The sequence below is a fragment of the Grammomys surdaster genome, unplaced genomic scaffold, assembly GCF_004785775.1.
Source record: "Grammomys surdaster isolate TR1022 unplaced genomic scaffold, NIH_TR_1.0 133, whole genome shotgun sequence".
NCBI lineage: Eukaryota > Metazoa > Chordata > Mammalia > Rodentia > Muridae > Grammomys > Grammomys surdaster.
The window spans coordinates 14,731,228-14,750,063 of record NW_021604591.1 but is presented as its reverse complement, the minus strand read 5'-3'; the positions used below and the strand labels follow the sequence as shown (position 1 = coordinate 14,750,063).

At 43.7% G+C, this 18,836-nt stretch overlaps 1 protein-coding gene across 2 annotated transcripts in view; it reads right to left on the bottom strand.

Moving 5' to 3' along the window:
• The window catches only part of Smyd1 (SET and MYND domain containing 1), a 48,726-nt gene extending 30,097 nt beyond the window's left edge, over positions 1–18,629 (bottom strand). The window contains exon 1 of one of the 2 annotated variants that reach the window (XM_028762458.1): positions 18,406–18,629. In XM_028762458.1, coding sequence (XP_028618291.1) covers positions 18,406–18,542 — 137 coding nt within the window. In that variant the 5' untranslated portion in view covers positions 18,543–18,629. The remainder of the gene's footprint in view (positions 1–18,405) is intronic. The other variant, XM_028762457.1, reaches the window with a different exon arrangement.
• Between the last annotated feature and the right edge of the window lie 207 nt (positions 18,630–18,836).

The window sequence follows — 18,836 nt, the reverse complement described above, 5'->3', positions numbered from 1 at the left end:
GCCTGATATAAGGACAGCCTGAGGTGAGGGACAGCCTGAGGTGAGGAAACCCTGAGGTAAGCAGCCTGCACTGCCATCTGAAGCCATGGTGATGTCCAGGCTGTGTTGCCCAAAGGCTACGTCTGGGTTTGTGATCCTGCTGCAGCAGGGGTCTGTGTCTATGTCCATGGGCCGTGTTATCAACATAAGTCATGTGGATGTCTATATCTGGGCTGCCACATTAGTGTCCAAGAACTGAGCCCCTCACTTGGGCAATGCTGGAGAGCTGGCTCCAGTGGCTTGGGTTCAAGAGAGCTGGCAGGCTGACCAACGCAGCTACCACCCAGGCCCAGATCCAGGGCTTTGAGTTGACCCACCGCAACATCTACCCCATCTACAAACTGCTGGAGTGTGTGAAGGGGCCATTCCTGCAGAATCAAAGCTGCAGGATCTCCATAACACAGAGCAACAAGAGGAATACTGGTGAGAATCCAGTAAGCCAGAGGCCCCAAACCAGACCAGTGACTCATTGCAATGAACATTTGCAAGAGAAGCTATTTGGCCAAAAGGCTATGTGACAGACACACCATGACACACTGCAGCTTCCACAGTAAGATTTCTTTGTTTTGTTTTGTTGGAGGGAGTTGCAAGGGCAGAGGGGGAACATGGAGGGATTAGGAACGAGTAGGATTGGGGTGCGTGGTGTGAAATTTACAAAGAATCAATTAAAAGTTTAAATTTTTTAAAAAAGATTTTTTATATATAGAGAGAGTTCTGGATGCATATATTCCTGCACAGCAGAAGAGGGCATCGAATCCCATTACAGATGGTTGTGAGCCACCATGTGGTTGCTGGGAATTGAACTCAGGACCTCTGGAAGAGCAGCCAGTGCTCATAACCTCTGAGTCATCTCTTCAGCCCTAAAATTTTTTTTAATTAAAAATGGTTGACTTTTAGCTGGTTTAATTATTTTTGTTATTTGTTGTTTTGTTTCACTTTTTAAGAGATTATGTGTTTGTGTGTGCCTCTGTGGGGCTGTGTGCACTAGAATTCAGAGGCCATGCATGACATCAGATCAGCTGGGCAGATGTCACAGCCATTTGTGAGGCACATGATACAGGTGCTGGAAACTGAACTCGGGTCCTCAGCAAAAGTCCTCCACAGTCTTAGCTGCCGCGCCATCTTTCCACCTCATGCTTTGTTTTGTGACAAGATCTTATACAGCTCAGGCTAGTCTCCAACTCACTATATAGGTGACTTCAAATTTCTGATCCTCCTGTTTCAGCTACTACGTGCTTTTTACTTCTGTGCTAAAGGTCCCTTTGCTGTACCAAGAATGAACCAGATGTCCTGCCCTGCCCTGCACTTCTCTGGTCCACACAACCTGTGGCTGGCTGGGACAAGGTTTCCCAGACTGACACAGAAGCGGGGAATGTCCCTTAACTGGCACTTGTCTTGGTGCCTATGAACTGACTTCATATTCTTTGAATAGAGCACAGTTGTAACATGATATGCTTGCCATGAACTGTAACTATGTTATATTTCTAGAAATAAGTTCCAGCTGCATGCTCCACTGTCTTCAGAGTCACTTTGACCAGGAGAAAGCTGTGAGCATATCCTTGAGGTTCCGACAGTGAAATCTTCACCTATGGCTGAGTAGCAAGGAAACATCTACAATCACTTGCTAAGCCTTGACTCGAAATCCCTCCCAGCTCAAGAATATTTCCTCGTTGTGCTGGTTAGTTTTAACTGCCAACCAGACTCAACATAGAGTCACCTGAGAAGTGAGCCTCAGTGAGGAAATGACTAGACCAGGATGGTCTGCGTGGATGTCTGTGGAGGACATCTTGATTGTTAATTGATGTAAGAAGACCTATCCATTATATGCTGTTCCTTGGGCAGGTGGGGTCCTGAATAGCATAAAAGAGGAGACGTCTCGCTGGAAGCAAGGGTGTGTTTACTCTCTTTGTGCTTCTCTCTTTGACTGTGATGTGATTGAATTCCTGCCTTGCTTTTCCTGAGATGATGGTCTGTAACCTGGACTTCTTAACCCAGATAAACCCTCTTCCCCATGTTGCTTTTTGTCACGGCAACAGAGATGAAACCAGGACATCCATCATTTTATCTCACAAGCTTCTGTGCAAAAATCACTTCACCGCAAGAAACTTTTCATAAAAACAAATGCCATCAATTTGGGGTGATTTTTTTCTTCTCACTGGGAACTTAAATGTAAACCACCAAATATTCCCTCTGAACTCAAGATATGGCTTAAATTCTGTTCCACAATTTTTCTTGTACTTAGATCCATGTATGAAGATAAAACAAGGGACTGGAAAGATGGATCAGTGGTTAAGAGTATGTGCTGCTCTTGCAGACGACCTGAGTTCAGTTCCCAGAACCCACCTTGAGCAGCTCACAACCACCTGTAACTCTACCTGTGGGGAACCTAAGACACTCTTCTGGCCTGCACAGATACCTGTATACCCAAGACATACACACACACACACACACACACACACACACACACACACACACGGGGCTGGGGGAGGGAGGGAGAGGGAGGGAGGGAGAGGGAGGGAGAGGGAAGAAGGGAGGGAGGGAGGGGGAGGAAAGGAGGGAGGGAGACACAGTCCTCTAGTTCCCATCTTTCTGTTGCGGTGGGAATGTGGCAAGTCAGTTCTGGACTTAGTTGAAGCTGGATTTCACTCCTGATTCCAGTGTCTACTACCTGCATCACCCTGAGCAAGTTCTTACTTTTCTGACTCTATGCTTCCTGATGTGAAAATGAAAACAGAAACAACTATGTCTTGACAGCTTGTATACCTATAAATATTGCTTTCTATTGCTGAAATAAAATGTTTTACAATATATTCTGATCACATGTTTCCCCTCTCCCACCTCCTCCCCATCCCTACCCCCCCAAATCCATGTCCTTTCTTTCTCCCTCTCTTTAACACACAAAACACCAAACAAACAAATGAAGAAGTTCACAATATAATAATACGTATTATTGTTACTATTAATATCCACAAAACCACAAAATCAGAAACTAAATTTTAAAATTAGTCAAATGGCTGGCAAGATGGCTTCTCAATTCGGAGCACTTGTTGTTCTTGCAGAGGACCCAGGTTCAGTTCCCAGCATCCAATTGTGGTTTAAAAGCATCTGTAATTCCAGGTCCACAGAATCCAAGGCCTTCTCTGACCAATGGAGTAGCCAGGCATTCACATCATGAATCTCATGTACAGGTAAAAATACAAATACACATAAAATAAAATAAAATATACTTTTTCCAATTAAGCAAACTAATATGGTAAGGCCTTGTAATCTCACCACTTAGGAGAATAAGAAGAAAGATTAGATTGAATTTGAAGCCAGCTTGGACTATATAGTGAACTTCGGGCCATTATGGGCTACAAAAGGACACTTTGTCTCAAAAAAACAAAATGAATGGTAGCTGAGTTGGCACAGTGCTTGTCTTGCATGAAGAAAGCCTACATAAACTGAGCATGGTGGTACACGCGCTTGTTCCCAGCACAGGAGATCAAGACCAGCTTGGGACATAAAAGACTCTGTTTCAGAAAACAAGTAAGCAAATCTGTGTCCTGGGATTGATTAAATGCTTAACGAGTGACCTGTTACTGGATCAAGGCTCCAGCATTGCATACCCTGGGCATGGTGGTTTGAATGAGAATGCCCCTCTTAGGCTCGTATATTTGAGTATTTAGCCCTTATCTGGAGCTGTTTGGGAAGGATTAGGAGGTGTGGCCTATTTAAAAGAAGTATGTCACTGGAGGTAGGCTTTGAGGTTTCAAAAGCCCATGTCATTACCAGTCAGCTCTCTCCCACCTGGTTATCTCAAGATTTGAGCCCTCAGTTCCTGCTCCAGCACCATTCCTAGCTGCCTAATGCCATATTCCCTGCCTTAATGATCATGGATTCTAATCCTCTGAAACTGTAAGCCTGAAATAACCTCCATACTCTCTATGAGTTGCATTGGTCACGGTGTCTTATAATAGCAATACAAAAGTAACTAAGACACTGGAGATGCTGTCATAGGCCTGTAATCTCAGCACTCAGGAGCTTAGGGCAAGAACATCAGAATTTCAAGGTTATTCATAGATAGATAGATAGATAGATAGATAGATAGATAGATAGATACATACATACATACATACATACATACATACATACATAGATGATAGTCACTTTTAGGTTGCCCTGGGATAGGTGAGACATTGACTTAAAACAAGCAAACAAAAAAAAACTTCAAAACTCAATCACAAGAAAAAAATTTAGTCGCCGGGCAGTGGTGGCAGACACCTTTAATCCCAGCACTTGGGAAGCAGAGGCAGGCGGATTTCTGAGTTCAAGGCCAGCCTGGTCTACAGAGTGAGTTCCAGGACAGCCAGGGCTACACAGAGAGACCCTGTCTTGAAAAAAAGAAAAACTTTAGTCAAGAAGTAAGTTATAAAGAAGTCCTAGAGCTGAAGAGATGGCTCCACAGTTAAAAGTACCTGCCTCTCTTCCAGGGAACCCCAAGTTAGTTCCCAGCACAAGCATCAGAAAACTCATAACCACTTGTAACTCCAGCTTTAGGGGATCCCACATCTTCTTCTAGTCTCTGTAACACACAAATGACATTTCTCTCCCCCCCTTTCTCTTTCTCTCTCTCAAATAAAAACAACATAAGAAGGAGCTGAAGAGATACAGCTCAGTGATTAAGAGTGCTTTCTGCTCTTCTGGAAGATGTAAGCATTTCCTGGCACCCTAAACAGCCTAAACATCAGGCAGCCTAAACTGCTTGCAACTCCATGTGGCATACATATACATAGATGCAATAGATAGGTAGGTAGATAGATAGACAGACAGACAGACAGACAGATAGACAGATAGATAGATAACAGATATAGATAGATAGATAGATGATATATAAATTAGAAATATTAGATTAGATAGCTAATAGATGATTAATGGATAGTGATAGATAATACATAGATTAGATAGGTAGATAGATGATGAAGATAGATAAATAGATAGATGATAGATAGATAGATAGATGATAGATAGATAGATAGATAGATGATAGATGATAGATAGATAGATAGATAGATAGATAGACAGATAGATGATAGATAGATAGATAGATAGATAGATAGATAGATAGATAGATAGATAGACAGATTTTCCAGTTTCCCATTGTCAGGTGGCCTAGAGTTAACTGGAGTAACAAGGATAACAAGTGTAAATCAGGTGCCGAGCCACTCACCTCTGGGCACAAGTTCCACAGACATATGTCTGCCCATCTAATGTCTCATGGCACAGTTGAGCCAGGAATCTCAAGTCCTCTCTCCTCCAGCACCCATGGGAAAGGCGGCCATGGTAAAGGAAGTCAACTGGTAGGGGAGAGCCACAAAGACAGTTCCCTGACAGAAATACCACACCACCACCCTACCCATTACTTCCCCCAGTGGTGGAGAGTGTTCAAAGGCACCAGGTGCCCAAATTCCTGTTGGATTCCAGGGGAGGAGAAAGAGTGCTTACTTCAGCCGGGTAACCTTCAGCAAGTCTTCTGCCCCCTCCATCTCCAACTTCCAAACAGGTAGTCATTCCCATTCTCAGGTAGTCACTCCCATTTTCACCAAACTTCACCATTCTTAAAGTGATGTTTCTAGCCACTCCTAACTATTTGTATATTTATTTCATGTGTATGGATGTTTTGCCTGCATGTGGACTATGCAGGCACTATGTGTCTGCATGGTGTTCACAGGAGTCAGAATCCCTGGAACTGAAGTTACAGACTGTTGTGAGCCACTGTGTAGGGACCAGGAATTGAACCCAGGACCTCTGGAAGAGCAGCAGTGATCTTAACCACTGGGCCACCTCCACAGAACTACTACTCTCCTTCTAATTTGCTCTTTAGAGTGCCAGTGATCACTGTCCTCACAGGAGCACTGGTATCATAAGTCTCTGCTCCCAGCCACTGATACCAGAATACACGGAAGAAACCTTTTATCCAGAGCCCTGGAATACTCTCTGCCCTGGAGGAAAGCGTACAGTCACTCCTCACTCTGCAGCCCTGTTCTGGGTTCTGTCATCTGTCAGAGTCAAGAGGATCAGAGCGGCAGCTGTGTGACAGCTCCTTATATGGGAATAGCAAGCCACAACAGACAAACGCAAAGACAAGGTCTGTGCGTGGTGAATGAGCAGCCCTGCAAAAATACTATGTATCCAATAAGGTTGAGCCAATGCTTTTGTGTCTCCAATGTGCTTAAAAACTGAGCCTGGGGGCTAAGGATGTAGCTCAACTGGTAGAATGTTTGTCCAGCATGCAGAAAGTCCAGTCCAGAAGCATCGGGAAAGCGTGGCCACAGGCAGGCATGGGGTCTGGAGCAGCAGCTGAGGGCTCATATTTTGAAACACAAGTGAACTCCAAATGGAGCACCCTTAAAGGGGTACCTCCAGCAACGTGGTTTCCTCCAGCAAGGCCATGCTTCCTAAGCCTCCCAAACACCATCATCAGCCGTGGACCAAGTATTTAAATGTCTGAAAATATGGGAGACATCTCATTCAAATCATCAAGAGGGGTCTTAAAGATAAACAACACACAGAGACTTTGCTTCCCAGTAGACCCCAGGCTGAGCTGGCGCACGTAAAGATGTGGGTGAATTGCAACAAAAATCTAAGAAGGGAGACTTTACTCCCACCAGGTTGGGGGAAGCAAGGCATCCAGAAACCCAGTCCACCATACAGGAGAGAGACTTTGTTCTAACCCTGTAAAGGTGGACTGAGTTCGTACTCAGAGAAGGTCAAGGTCTTCTGAGAAGATGCACTGACAGAAGTCAAAGGCTTGCGGACAGGTGGCATGCAGACACATGTAAGAACACGAGCTCGTAGGATGCCCCATTCTGGGACGTGACGTCAGGGAGATAATCAGACTGTGGGGACAGAGGAGGCCACTCTGAGTAGTGCATCTCTGTCCTGTAAGTCAAGGGTGGTGTCATTGCAGGCATTTGCAGAAGGGAACAAAGCACTCAGAGTAAATGAGTTCCTTTTGCTGCCTGGTGAAGTCATCCAGAGGTCTGTGTCATCCTAGGGGCATTTCTGGGCCCAGGTTTATACTATTATATACCTAGGCGCAAATTAGGCAGCACAGCTCTTCTTTGTTCAAGTTTAAGGACAGTCTGTCTGGCTGGCTTTGTTAGTCTTGTTCTCTTTGTTGAAAAAGTCTCCTTGTGAAACCCAGGTTGGTCTCAAATGTATGATCTTCCTGCCTTCACATCTCTAATACTGGAGTTACAGGCAGGTATTACCAAGCTCAGCCGTGCATGTGTATGGGTGCATGCATGAGTGTGTGTGGTATATGTACATATGACGCTGTGGAGGTTTGGTCTTTTGCTATGTACTGTAATGCTAAGTACCGGCCCCCAAGGCCTGGCTGCCCCGAGGGAAGAGAGAATCTGCACATACAATGTGACCTCGCTCCTATTTAAATTAGATAGTTAATTTAAAACTATTGGTTTAAACACATGCTTACAGTCGATAACTGGGCAGGAGATAGGCTGAGTTTTTGATTCCCAGGCTTGGGGTCTGAAGAGAGACCATGAGGAGAGGAGAGGGAGAAGAAGGTGGAGCGAGGAGAAGATACCATGGGGTAAGAATCTTATAAACATGGCCATGAGGGTTGGCCAGTTGGAGTTACAGGCAGCCTAGGCAGAACATGGCAAGTCATATTATAGAGTTATTGGCAGAGAAGCTGAGGATAGCACTAAATCAGGCCAGCGTTAGTGCTGATTAAAGCTTATTATAAATATAAAGGTAGTGAGTCTTTTATCTGGTGACTGAATGATCAAACTCGGGGTAAAAAAAAAAAAACCATTTGAGATTAAGTATCAATTACAACATGTCACATACAGTCAGAGTTCAACATCCAGTGTCTTCCTCTATTATTCTCCACTTCGCTTTTTGAGACAGGATTTCTCACTGGACCTGAAACTCGCTGCTTCTTATAGACTAGAAGGCCAGCGAGCACATGGGATGCTCATGTCTCCACTCCCTACAAGAGCAAAGTACTACCATCCTTTTACATGGGTGCTGGGGATTTGAACTCAGATCCTCATGCATATGTAGTAGGCATTTAACCCACTGACCCATCTTCCCAGCCCTATTCCTGACATCACTTTTTATTAACACACTAACTTTATTAACTAACACACAAACCAGAAGAGTGACACTAAGCAGGTAAGAGGCGGTCCAGAAAAACTCACTGACTCAGGAGTTCCCATACTAAAATGAGGCAAAGAAGAGGTCAGCAGCAGGAGTTGCAGAAGAGAGATGTGGCTTAGAACAACTGCCAGGAGCCTGAGGGAGGCCCTCCCCTGCCTTAGGGTTCCCCACACAGCATCCTTAGCAGCAGAAGAGGCTTTCATTGTCTAGATATCCAGAAGGGGGAAGGACGGCTAGAAGGGTGGAAGTCAGAGCAATTACCAGGAAGGCACTGGTAATGGGCTGGAAAAGGACCAGTCCAACTGCAGCTCCACCACGCACCTCACCCTCATCCAGAGGGTGTGCTTCAGTGGTCACTGGACCCTGGGAGTCTGTGTGACAGAACAGTGTGGAAATGAAAAGCTGAGGCACAAGAGAACAAACTTCACAACAGCTCCAGGGAGAAAAGAAGAAACTGCAAGTGTCAGAGAACAGGAGGAGAAAATCAAAGAAGCGAAAAGAAACAGCAAAATCCAAACCAAAAGTAGAGCCTTCAACATAAGGAAAGAAGGAATTATGAAGAACGCACCAACAACTTCTGAGAAGGACCTATCAGCCTGCCTCAACAGATCTTCTATTTCTAGTCCGTCCTTAAAAAGGTGTTCCTGCAAAACACTGATCTGAAATACACCAAGAAAGTTTTAAATGGGTCTGGAGAGATGGTTCAGTGGTTAAGAGCACTTTCTGATGCTTCCAGAGGACCTGAGTTCAATTCTCAGCACTTAAATCATTGGGTGGCTCACAATCACCTATAATCACAACTCCAGATACTTAATAACTCCCACTTTGGCCTCTGTGACTGCTCCCTCTCTATTGAGACATTTATGAAATTTAGGAACAGGATGTACCTAAAGAATAGGATATACCTTCCAGAACCAAATCAAAGAAGAACACATCCAAGGATGGGACCCTAAAACACACAAGGAAGATGATAAAGAGGTTGATACTCCCCCCCCCAAAAAAAAAATGACAGGAAATTAAGCTATAGAGACAGCTCAGAAGTTAAAGTACTTGCTACAAAGGACCCAGGTTTGGTTCCCAGCACCTACATAGTGATTCACAAATGTCTCTTAACTCCAATTCTGGGGGATATGAAGCCCTCTTCTGGTCTCAGTGAGCACTAGGCATGTACACAGTACACACAGAACATAAAATAAAAAATAAATCTTATATAAGAAATCACAAAAAAAGCCAAAGCAGGAAAACCAGAAATGCCAAGAAGTCAGCATCGTCCTTTGGAAATTTGTTCCGAAAACGATGTGTATGGCTATGCTGGAGTGATGCATGCTGGACACGGTGTGCACACCTTTGATCCTAGTACTGGAGGTGGAGGCAGGCAGACAGTGAGTTCCAGGCCAGCCAGGACTGCACAAAAACAAAACAAGACAAACAAACAAAAAACACAAAACAGTGCTCAGACATAAGGTTAGAATCTGATAGCATTTATAACAATGTTTTCTATGTGATTTTTCCCTCAAAACAATATAGAAATATCTATAATTATTAATATTTTAATTTGGTCTTCCCCTCCCCATTTCCAGACCATATCCAAAAGAGAAAACTAACATTTTTTTCATCTCTAACTCATAAACTGTGTACTGCTATGTACATTAGTACTGCTCTACTCCAAGCTTGGTGTGAGTGTGTGTGTGTGTGAGTGTGTGAGTGTGTGAGAGTGTGTGTGAGTGTGTGTGAGTGTGTGTGTATGTGTTTGTGTGTGAGTGTTGTGTGTGTGTGTGTGTGTGTGTGTGTGTGTGTGCATGAGCATGTACTCTGCTCACCATATGGAATATGGTGAAAGAAACGACAAATAAGAAAAGGAGAGGCCGGGCAGTGGTGGCCTTTAATCCCAGCACTTGGGAGGCAGAGGCAGGCGGATTTCTGAGTTCGAGAGTTCGAGGCTAGCCTGGTCTACAGAGTGAGTTCCAGGACAGCCAGGGCTACACAGAGAAACCCTGTCTCGAAAAACCAAACCAAAAAAAAAAAAAAAAGGAGGGAAGCAGGCTCAACAGGTAAAGGAACTTGCGACCAAGCCAGATGACCTTAGTTTAATCCTCCGGACCTGAATGGTAAAGGAGAAAATCAACTCCAGAGAGTTATCATGTGACCTCCACACCCACTTAGTATAGCACCACTGCAACACACACACACTGAATTTAATTTGAAAGAGTAAAAGAAAAATAAATCTGAGTTCAGATCATCAGCATCACATATATGTTGGGTGTGGCAGTGCATGTCTGTGGCCTCCGCACTGAGGAGGTGGGGTAGGGTGGATCCCAGGGCTCACTGCCCAGACCGCCTAGATGCAGTGGTGAGCTCCAGGTTCAGGGACAGACCACTCTTGAAAACTAAGATTGAGCAGGGTGCTGGAATGGCTCAGTGGATAAAGACACTTGCCAAACAAGCCTGACAACCCCAGCTCTACCTTCAGAGTCCACAATGGTAGGAGCTAACAGACTCCCAGAAATTATTCCCTAGGAGTGTCTTCTGTGTTTGTATCATGGCAGCATGGATGCACCCACATTCACAGAGATAGATATAGACACACATACACACACAAATAAAAAATTAGAAAACCATACTGCCAATTCTCAAGAGTTTTCCACAGCAGCTCTCACAGGATGAGATGCACACACCCATATGCACACCTGGATAAGCCTTGCTCCCGAGCTGACATCTTCATCCCAAGTTCAAGTCACACCCTCAGAAAAGTGACCTCATTCTGCCAGAGATTCATCATTTTATCCTGTAACCCCACGCACTGGGGAGGCACACGCAGCAGGGTCTAGAGGTCCAGGACAGTCTGAGCTACATAGCAAAACCCAGACTCAAAATATTAAAACATAGAGCTAAACACGGTGGCACACACATGCAGTCCCAGCATTCGGAGTTAGAGGCAGGAAGATCAGCCAATCACAACACAGAGCCCAAGGCCAGCCTGAGCTCTGAAAGACTTGTCTCCAAAAGCCAGTAATGAAATAAAATGTCAATTATTTTCAAAGTTCTTAGTTTCAGTATTGTTTAATAAAATGTTGTAATGTAGCTCACAACAGTCTGTGCGGCATGTCAGCATAGCTTGTCTCTGTCCCCAAGAACGGCTAAGTAAAAGCATAATTCTACACCTATTGCCGCTTGTTCTCAACAAGTTTAAATATCGAGGAGAGAAGCTTGAATAATTTAGCAAGCACTTATTTCATTTTCTGAACTAATTGTTCAAGAACTTCTCTAATCCTGTTATTAAATTATTTCCATTTATAATGTCTCCTGTCCACTACCACCCACTCACCAGCTGTTATCAGATTAAAAGTCACATGTGTGCTACTGTAAATGGCAAAGCTAATCCTGTCTCTCCCACACCACAGCCTCACATAGAATACATTGACTAAAAGCCCAGATGTCCCCACGGGCCTGAGAAAGCTCATAATTGGTTTGATTTTCAAAATCATCCTGACTGACACTGATTTCTTTAAAAGTATTCAACTGTTTCTTGTGTTCCCCCTTTTCATTTTACCCCCACACAGAAATATGCACAATCCTGGGTACTTTCAGCTCTTTTCCAGAGTTACTTGGGAAATTGTCAAGTTTTTCTTTAAAGAAATCTAGAAAGGGACTCTGGTATAGGTCAGTGGTATAGCATTTGCTAGCATGTGTAGACATTGCCTAGCATGGGGGAAAAAGGGAATTAAAAAAAAAACCCAGTAACAATCCTTGCTTCTTAGTATATTTTTGTGATGAATTGAATTAATCTAGAATATTTATATAATAGAGTATGGCTGTAGGGGTCTGGAAAAGGTCTCTGAAAATGTCCACATCTTAATTTCCAGAATCCGGTGGTGTGTCAAAAGGGACTTTGAAGGTGTAAGTAAAATGAAGAACTTTCAGACTAGAGAGAGCTCATTAGTTCAGAGTATTTGTGTCTCTTGCAGAGGGTCTAGGTTCAATTCCCAGCACCTACATGACAACTCACCACTGCCTATAATTCCAGTTCAAGGGGACCCAACATCCTCTTCTGAGCTCCATGGGCGCTAGGCATGCACATGGTACACAAGCACACATGGAAACCAAACACTCATATGCATAAAATTTAAAAATATAAAAGATGAAGAAAGAAATATGTGAGCCTGCGGGGCGGTGGTAGCACACGCCTTTAATCCCAGCACTTGGGAGGCAGAGGCAGGCGGATTTCTGAGTTCGAGAGTTTGAGGCTAGCCTGGTCTACAGAGTGAGTTCCAGGACAGCCAGGGCTACACAGAGAAACCCTGTCTCAAAAAAAAAATCAAAAAAAGAAAAAAAGAAAAAAAGAGAAATATGTGAGCCATCTTCCTATCTAGGAGTAGCCTCTAAAAGCTGGAAAGGGAGAAAGAATAGAATCATCACCCCATTTTAGACTCCTAACCCAGAAAGTATAGAGAATCTGTGTTGTTTTAACGTCACCTGGGTTATGGTAATGTGTTACATCAAAAAAATTATGATATATTGATTTATTACTGTAAGGACTTTCCCCTTTTTAATCACATGTATATTCCTGTTTTTAAGATTTTTATGTAGTGTGTGTATGTGTGTGTGTGTGTGTGTTTGTGTGTGTGTGTATGTGTGTGTGTTGTGTATGTGTATATGTGTGTGTGTGGTGTTTGTGTAGTGTGTGTGTTTGTTGTGTATGTGTGTGTGTGTTTGTGTGTATGTGTATGTGTGTGTGTGTGTGGTGTTTGTGTGTGGTGTGTGTGTATGGTGTGTGGTGTGTGTGTGTGTGTGTGTGTGTGTGTGTGTGTGGTGTTTGTGTGGGGTGTGTGGGGGGTGTGTGTGTGTGTGTGTGGTGTGTGTGTGGTGTGTGGTGTGTGTGTGTGTGTTCAAATGTGGGTATGGGTACACAAGTGTGATGACAATCCATGGAGGTCAGAGGACAGCCTCAGGCCCATGAGCTTCTCCTGAAGACTCTTGCTTCTCCCTCCTGTCTCGATGGAGGGGAGCCAGGATTGCAGACACCCAGCCACATCTGGTTTTAGAAATCTGAGCTCAGCTCCTCGGCTCACGTTGCTAGTGCTTGCCCCATGAAGCTGCCTGCCGCCAACCACTGCACACTCCTGCTTCTTACCTGCTTTATGGACCTAACAGTTCTCTGGCTTCAGAACCAACTTTTGATTTTTCTCAAGTTAACAGTAGATATCCTTTTCTGCACATGTTAGGCCGGGTGTCTGGGCTACATCTCCAGAACTTCCCTTTCTTTTACTAACATTAAATAATATTAATTGCACTGACATGAACAAGAAGGCTTAAGTGGACAGTGCTTAGAGTCTGCTTGTTTGGGAAGTGAGGAGACCCAGACTTGCCCTGTGACTACGACCTGGGGAAGATTACTGTCTCTTTAGATCTCAGTTTTCCTATCTATCAGAAAGAGATAGATAAACTCAATGGGTTTCTCCTTCCATATTGAGAATCATTTGAAAGCAACAAAAACTATTGACTCTCTCAGTGGAAGTAAAAATCAAATATTCACATCCGCACAGATGCTGGTCTTCCACGTACAGGTATTTCTCTAGCTTAGAATCTGTGAAGATCCCGGAAGCTAAACTAACTCTAAAGTCAAGATATCTGAAACTGAATTATTATTGTAATTATTATTATTACTATTACTATTATTGTTATGGGGGAATAATTGAGAGGTTGAGGGGATGGCTCAGCAGTTAGAGCACTGACTGTTCCTCCAACAGCCACATCAGGCCGCTTACAACCATCTGTAACTCCACTCCTGAGAAATCTGCAGCCCTCATCTGGCCTCCTGGGCAAATGCACCCGTGTGCACAACACACACACACATGTACACACACATACACACATACATACACACACACACATACACACAACTGAGCTAGGTGTGAAGCACTTAGGAAGCTGAGGCAGGAGGACAACATGGGCTACATAGTGAAACCTTATCTAAAAAAAAAAATAGGAAAGGAGAATTGAAAATTTTGAGTCTTAGCACTGCCCATAGTCAGCATCACTGTATCTTTCTTGCATTTGATATCAGATTAAAATAATAATCAGAATAAGCCCCATTGTACTGCGTAGCATCCCCCTCCTGCTGCACTTTAGCCCATTGCAACCCACAGAATTTCAAAGTGTAAGCTTTGGGTCATGTGGTTCGGTTTTCTTCCATGTATAGTATCCTTACTGAGTCTTCCTCAGCAGATAGGGGAGGGCCTGGAACACAGCTCTTTTCCTCTACACAGCACCCAGGACCTTCCACCCAAAGCAGTGAAAATTCAGTGTCAGGCATTTAAAAGATTCTAGGTATTGCCAGAAAATACTTTGGAGCCTGACATCTTTTAGTAGTGTTAAACATTTTTATGAGTTAAAATTTTAAAAAATAAAATGAAAAATCAGTAACGACTTTAAAAGCAAATTATAAACCAAATACGCTGGCATATGCCTATATCCTAACACTTGACAAGTAGAGTCAAGAGAACCAAGAGTTCAAGGCCACCCTCAGCTATATAAGGTGAGTTTGAGGCTAGCCTGAGCTACAGGAGCTCTTAAATAGACAAAGCAAATTATAAAATCTATTTGAGTGTGATAAGCACAGGGGTTCAGTCGTGAGTTCTTCCCTAGTGTGATGATTATGATACTTATAGTAAAGACAGGGATAGTGATGATGGTGATGGTGGTGACAGTGATTCTGATGATGGTGATGGTGATTGTGGTGATGATGACAGACAACCAGAGGGGGGCGGGGGAGGGAGATGTATTGCCCCTCCTTGCCAAAGCCCAAGTCACTATTCAGAATAAATCTATTCATCTTCTCATTCTATTTGATACAAAATTAAGTTAATTTGCTGAACATGAAAAATTAACAAAGGCAATGGCAATAGGAACTAAATCAAAATAATCATGGGACTGGGAAGATGGATCAGCCATAAAGTGCTTCATCAGAAGAAAGAGGACCTCAGGACACATGTCAAGCACTCACAGAAACGAATCCCAGCACTGGGGAGGCAGGGACAGGACAGTCACTGAGGTTTCCTAGAAATCAGTCTAGCTGAGTAGGTGAGTTCTGTGTTCATTGAAAAATCCTATCTCAGAAACAGCATACAGAGGGGCTGGAGAGAAGGCTCGGCATTTAGGAGCCCTGACTGCTCTTCCAGAGGATCTGGGCTCAGTTCCCAGCACCCACACAGCAGCTCACAACTGTGTGAAACTCCAGGATCTGACACCCTCACACGGACACACATGCAGGCAAAACACCAATGCACAGAAAAGGTAAAATAAAAAATAACATAAAGAGAACCAAGGGAGACTCCCAACTAAAGCCTCCGGCCTCCAACCCACACAAATGTGTGCACACTCCACAGGTGCATAGACATAAACACAAGAAATAAAAATTAAACAAACAAGAAAGATGCTTAAAACTTAGGTATCAAAGTTTTAAGTGCCCCTATACAAAGGGGCACAGTAAGAGCTGCCAAAGTGCTTGCCCAACAGAATATGACGACTTGAGTTCAAATCCCAGGCCCCACATGAAGTTAGATGCCATTGCACACATCTGTAAATTTAGCATCTCCTAGGAGATGAAGACAGGAGAGTCCTCAGATGCTCCTAGACCGCTCAACTGCCAACAAAAGACGCTGGTGACTCTTCAATCCCAGAACTCTGGGAGGCAGACGAAGGCTGGTTTGTGAGTCCAAGGCCAGCCTGCTTTACAGATAGCCAGGGCTACACAGAGAAAACCCGTCTTGGAACAACAGCAACAAACCCTGCCTCAGACCAGGTAGAAGGTGAGGATCAAACTCTGAGGTTGTCTGCTGAGCTCCACACACCAGCGGTGGCATGCCATGCTCACACTCACACCAGTGGTGGCACGCCCTGCTCACACTCACACATGACATGCACACAGACTCAAAGGTAAACACAGAAGTTGTTCAAATTATTAAATGGGAAAACAGACATCTAGTAAAAGCTCTGCTGTGTAGCAAAATGAATAAAATGAACCAGAAGGAAGAGCTCAACATGCTAAGAATAAAAATTCTCTATGGAGAGCCAGGCGTGGTGGTGCACACCTTTAACCAGAGTTAAGTAGGGATAGGCAGAGTTGGTGGATCCCTGTGAGCTCCAAGACAGCCGGGGCTCCACAGTGTGACTGGTCTTAGGAAAAGAAGAGAACATTTTACTGGATACCTTCACTCAACTCCACAGTCTGGAGACAGAATCTGGCTCGATGGGCTCTGGAGACTTCAAGGTACACGATGGCAGGACCAAGAGAGCACCTGCCATCTGGGTGTGCCTGTGCTTTTATATTTTTAACTCTAAATCTTATGCCATACCTGCACACACACACACACACACACACACACGCACACCACAGACTCCTCTGAAATGATTAAATGATTAGTGTCACTTGAGGTCCTGATTACTCCTTGGATGGTAAGAAGCTGCTCGACCTGGTTAATTGCCTTTTTCCTGAAAGTCTCTGTAGGTGTGGTGTGGAGGGAGGAGAATTTAAATGCTGTTATCTCTAAAAAGCGGCACCCATCCCCCATGACAGCTGATCCTGCAGCTACTCACCCCAAAGCTTATCGGAGGCTGTCTTAATTCAAGCCACACAACCAGACGGGTCACTCCAACTGTGGCTCAGAAAATACTCTCATTTCAACATAACCACTACGTATTGGGTTGGGAGAGGGGAGTTTTTAAATAAGGACTAAGTACTATTCTTAAATTTTGAAAGCTCCATGTAAACAAGGCTGTAGGGACATGAGGACAGACCATTGTAAAGCTGAAAACAGAAGCCCTTTTCTAGTCGCACCTGTACTTGTGGACGTGGGAACACATTTTAATTCCAGGAATATTTGATTTTGTGAGAAATAGGAAACCATCAAATGTCTCTTAATTGGAAAGTAAATAAAATGTACATATATTTATAGGGTGGAATATTTATAGCTGTAAAAATTCATATCTCATGTAGTTTATGAATAAATATGGGAAGCCTATGCATAGTTAGAATAAATTGATCTTTGAGTATTTATAAAATATGTCAGGACTGACAAGATGGCTGAGCAGGTAAAGGTGTCTGCCCCCAAGGCTGAGGATCTGAGTTCAATCCTAGGACCCATATGAAGGAGGGAGAGAACTGACTCCAGAAAGTTGTTTTCTAACTTCCACATGTACACAATGGCATGTACACACCTACATACAGGAATACACACACACACAATTTTAGTGTAATAAAAGCAAATGAACTACCTATAGATAGACTCATTGTCCTCACTAGGATAGGATCAGAAACACTATTTAAGGAAAAAAGCAAACTCTAACCTGACCCCTGAAGCATGGTATCAATTCTATAAAACCAACAAAGACAAACTGTGGCTACCCACCCAGCTTACCTAGTGCAAATCAATGTATGAAATAATACAAGAATGTTGGTTTTAAATAAAGCATAAGTTATCCCTAAGATAGACATAATATTTGTCTACCTTATCCCTAAGGGTAAGACTCTAATATTTAGAATATTAGAGTAAATGGATTTGTGTATTACTTATAGTTAAAACTAATTTCTTAAATTTTCATACATGCTTTGTATTCTAATGGGTTTGTTGAGGCTTTTAGGAACTAAGGAACTAAAAAGAGGTTTTTTTTGTAAGAAAATGTTTCCTGCTGTACCATACCTACCTATCTACAGCTAGCACGGCCTCTCAGCCAAGTTCTCTGTGATTAGTAAAAGATGTCTAAAGGCTCCTGCTCAACCTTGTTAGAGACAACAAACCCTTGCAGAAGAGAAATGCCAGCAGATAGCTATCAGAAGTGCAATTTGAAGGACCAGCAAGATGGTTCCATTGGCAAAGGTACTATCTATCCAACAAAGCTGACTACCTGAGTTCAGTCCCCGGAGCCTGCAGGGTAGAAGGAGATAACTGACTCCTGAAAGCTAGCCTCTGGCCTCTCCACATGCACTGGGGCAAGTGTATGTTCCACACAGGGGCATGTGTGTGTTCTGTACACACACATACACACACACACACACACACACACCCATACACACACACACACACACATATAAATAAATGTAATAATTTTTAAATTAAAAATTAAGGAGCCCATGAACTTCATTCCTTTTTCTGATGATTTTGGAAGCCAGAATTTGAGAGCCTGGCTCCCTGCTTGCCATACCTGTCAAAAACCACTGCAGAATAAGCCCTCTCAGCAAAGATGACATCTGCAGCCCAGAATTCCTTTGTGGCCTTCAGACCTCTGCCTTTGCCCTCGGATGTGAAGACCTCCACATTCTCCATGCTGCCTATTGTCATCTCAGAGTCTGTCAGGCCCTCGGGGTAGCTCACTCACACTGAGCCAAGCTTCTTGTCCTTGGTGCTATTTAGCTCCTTCACCGTCCCAAAGAGCAGAACTATAAATGGACTGGCCACCTCCCCTTCCCAACTCCTCTCCAGAGCTGGGCCCTCACCTCCCCCTCCACCACTGTGTCAGGAGGGAAAAGGCAAATGAACAGTGAGTGACCTTACAAAGGTCTAATTCATCACCCAGAAAAGATGCCAAGACAGACAATGACCACAGGCTAGTGTGGTCCTGACATGGATCCTGAC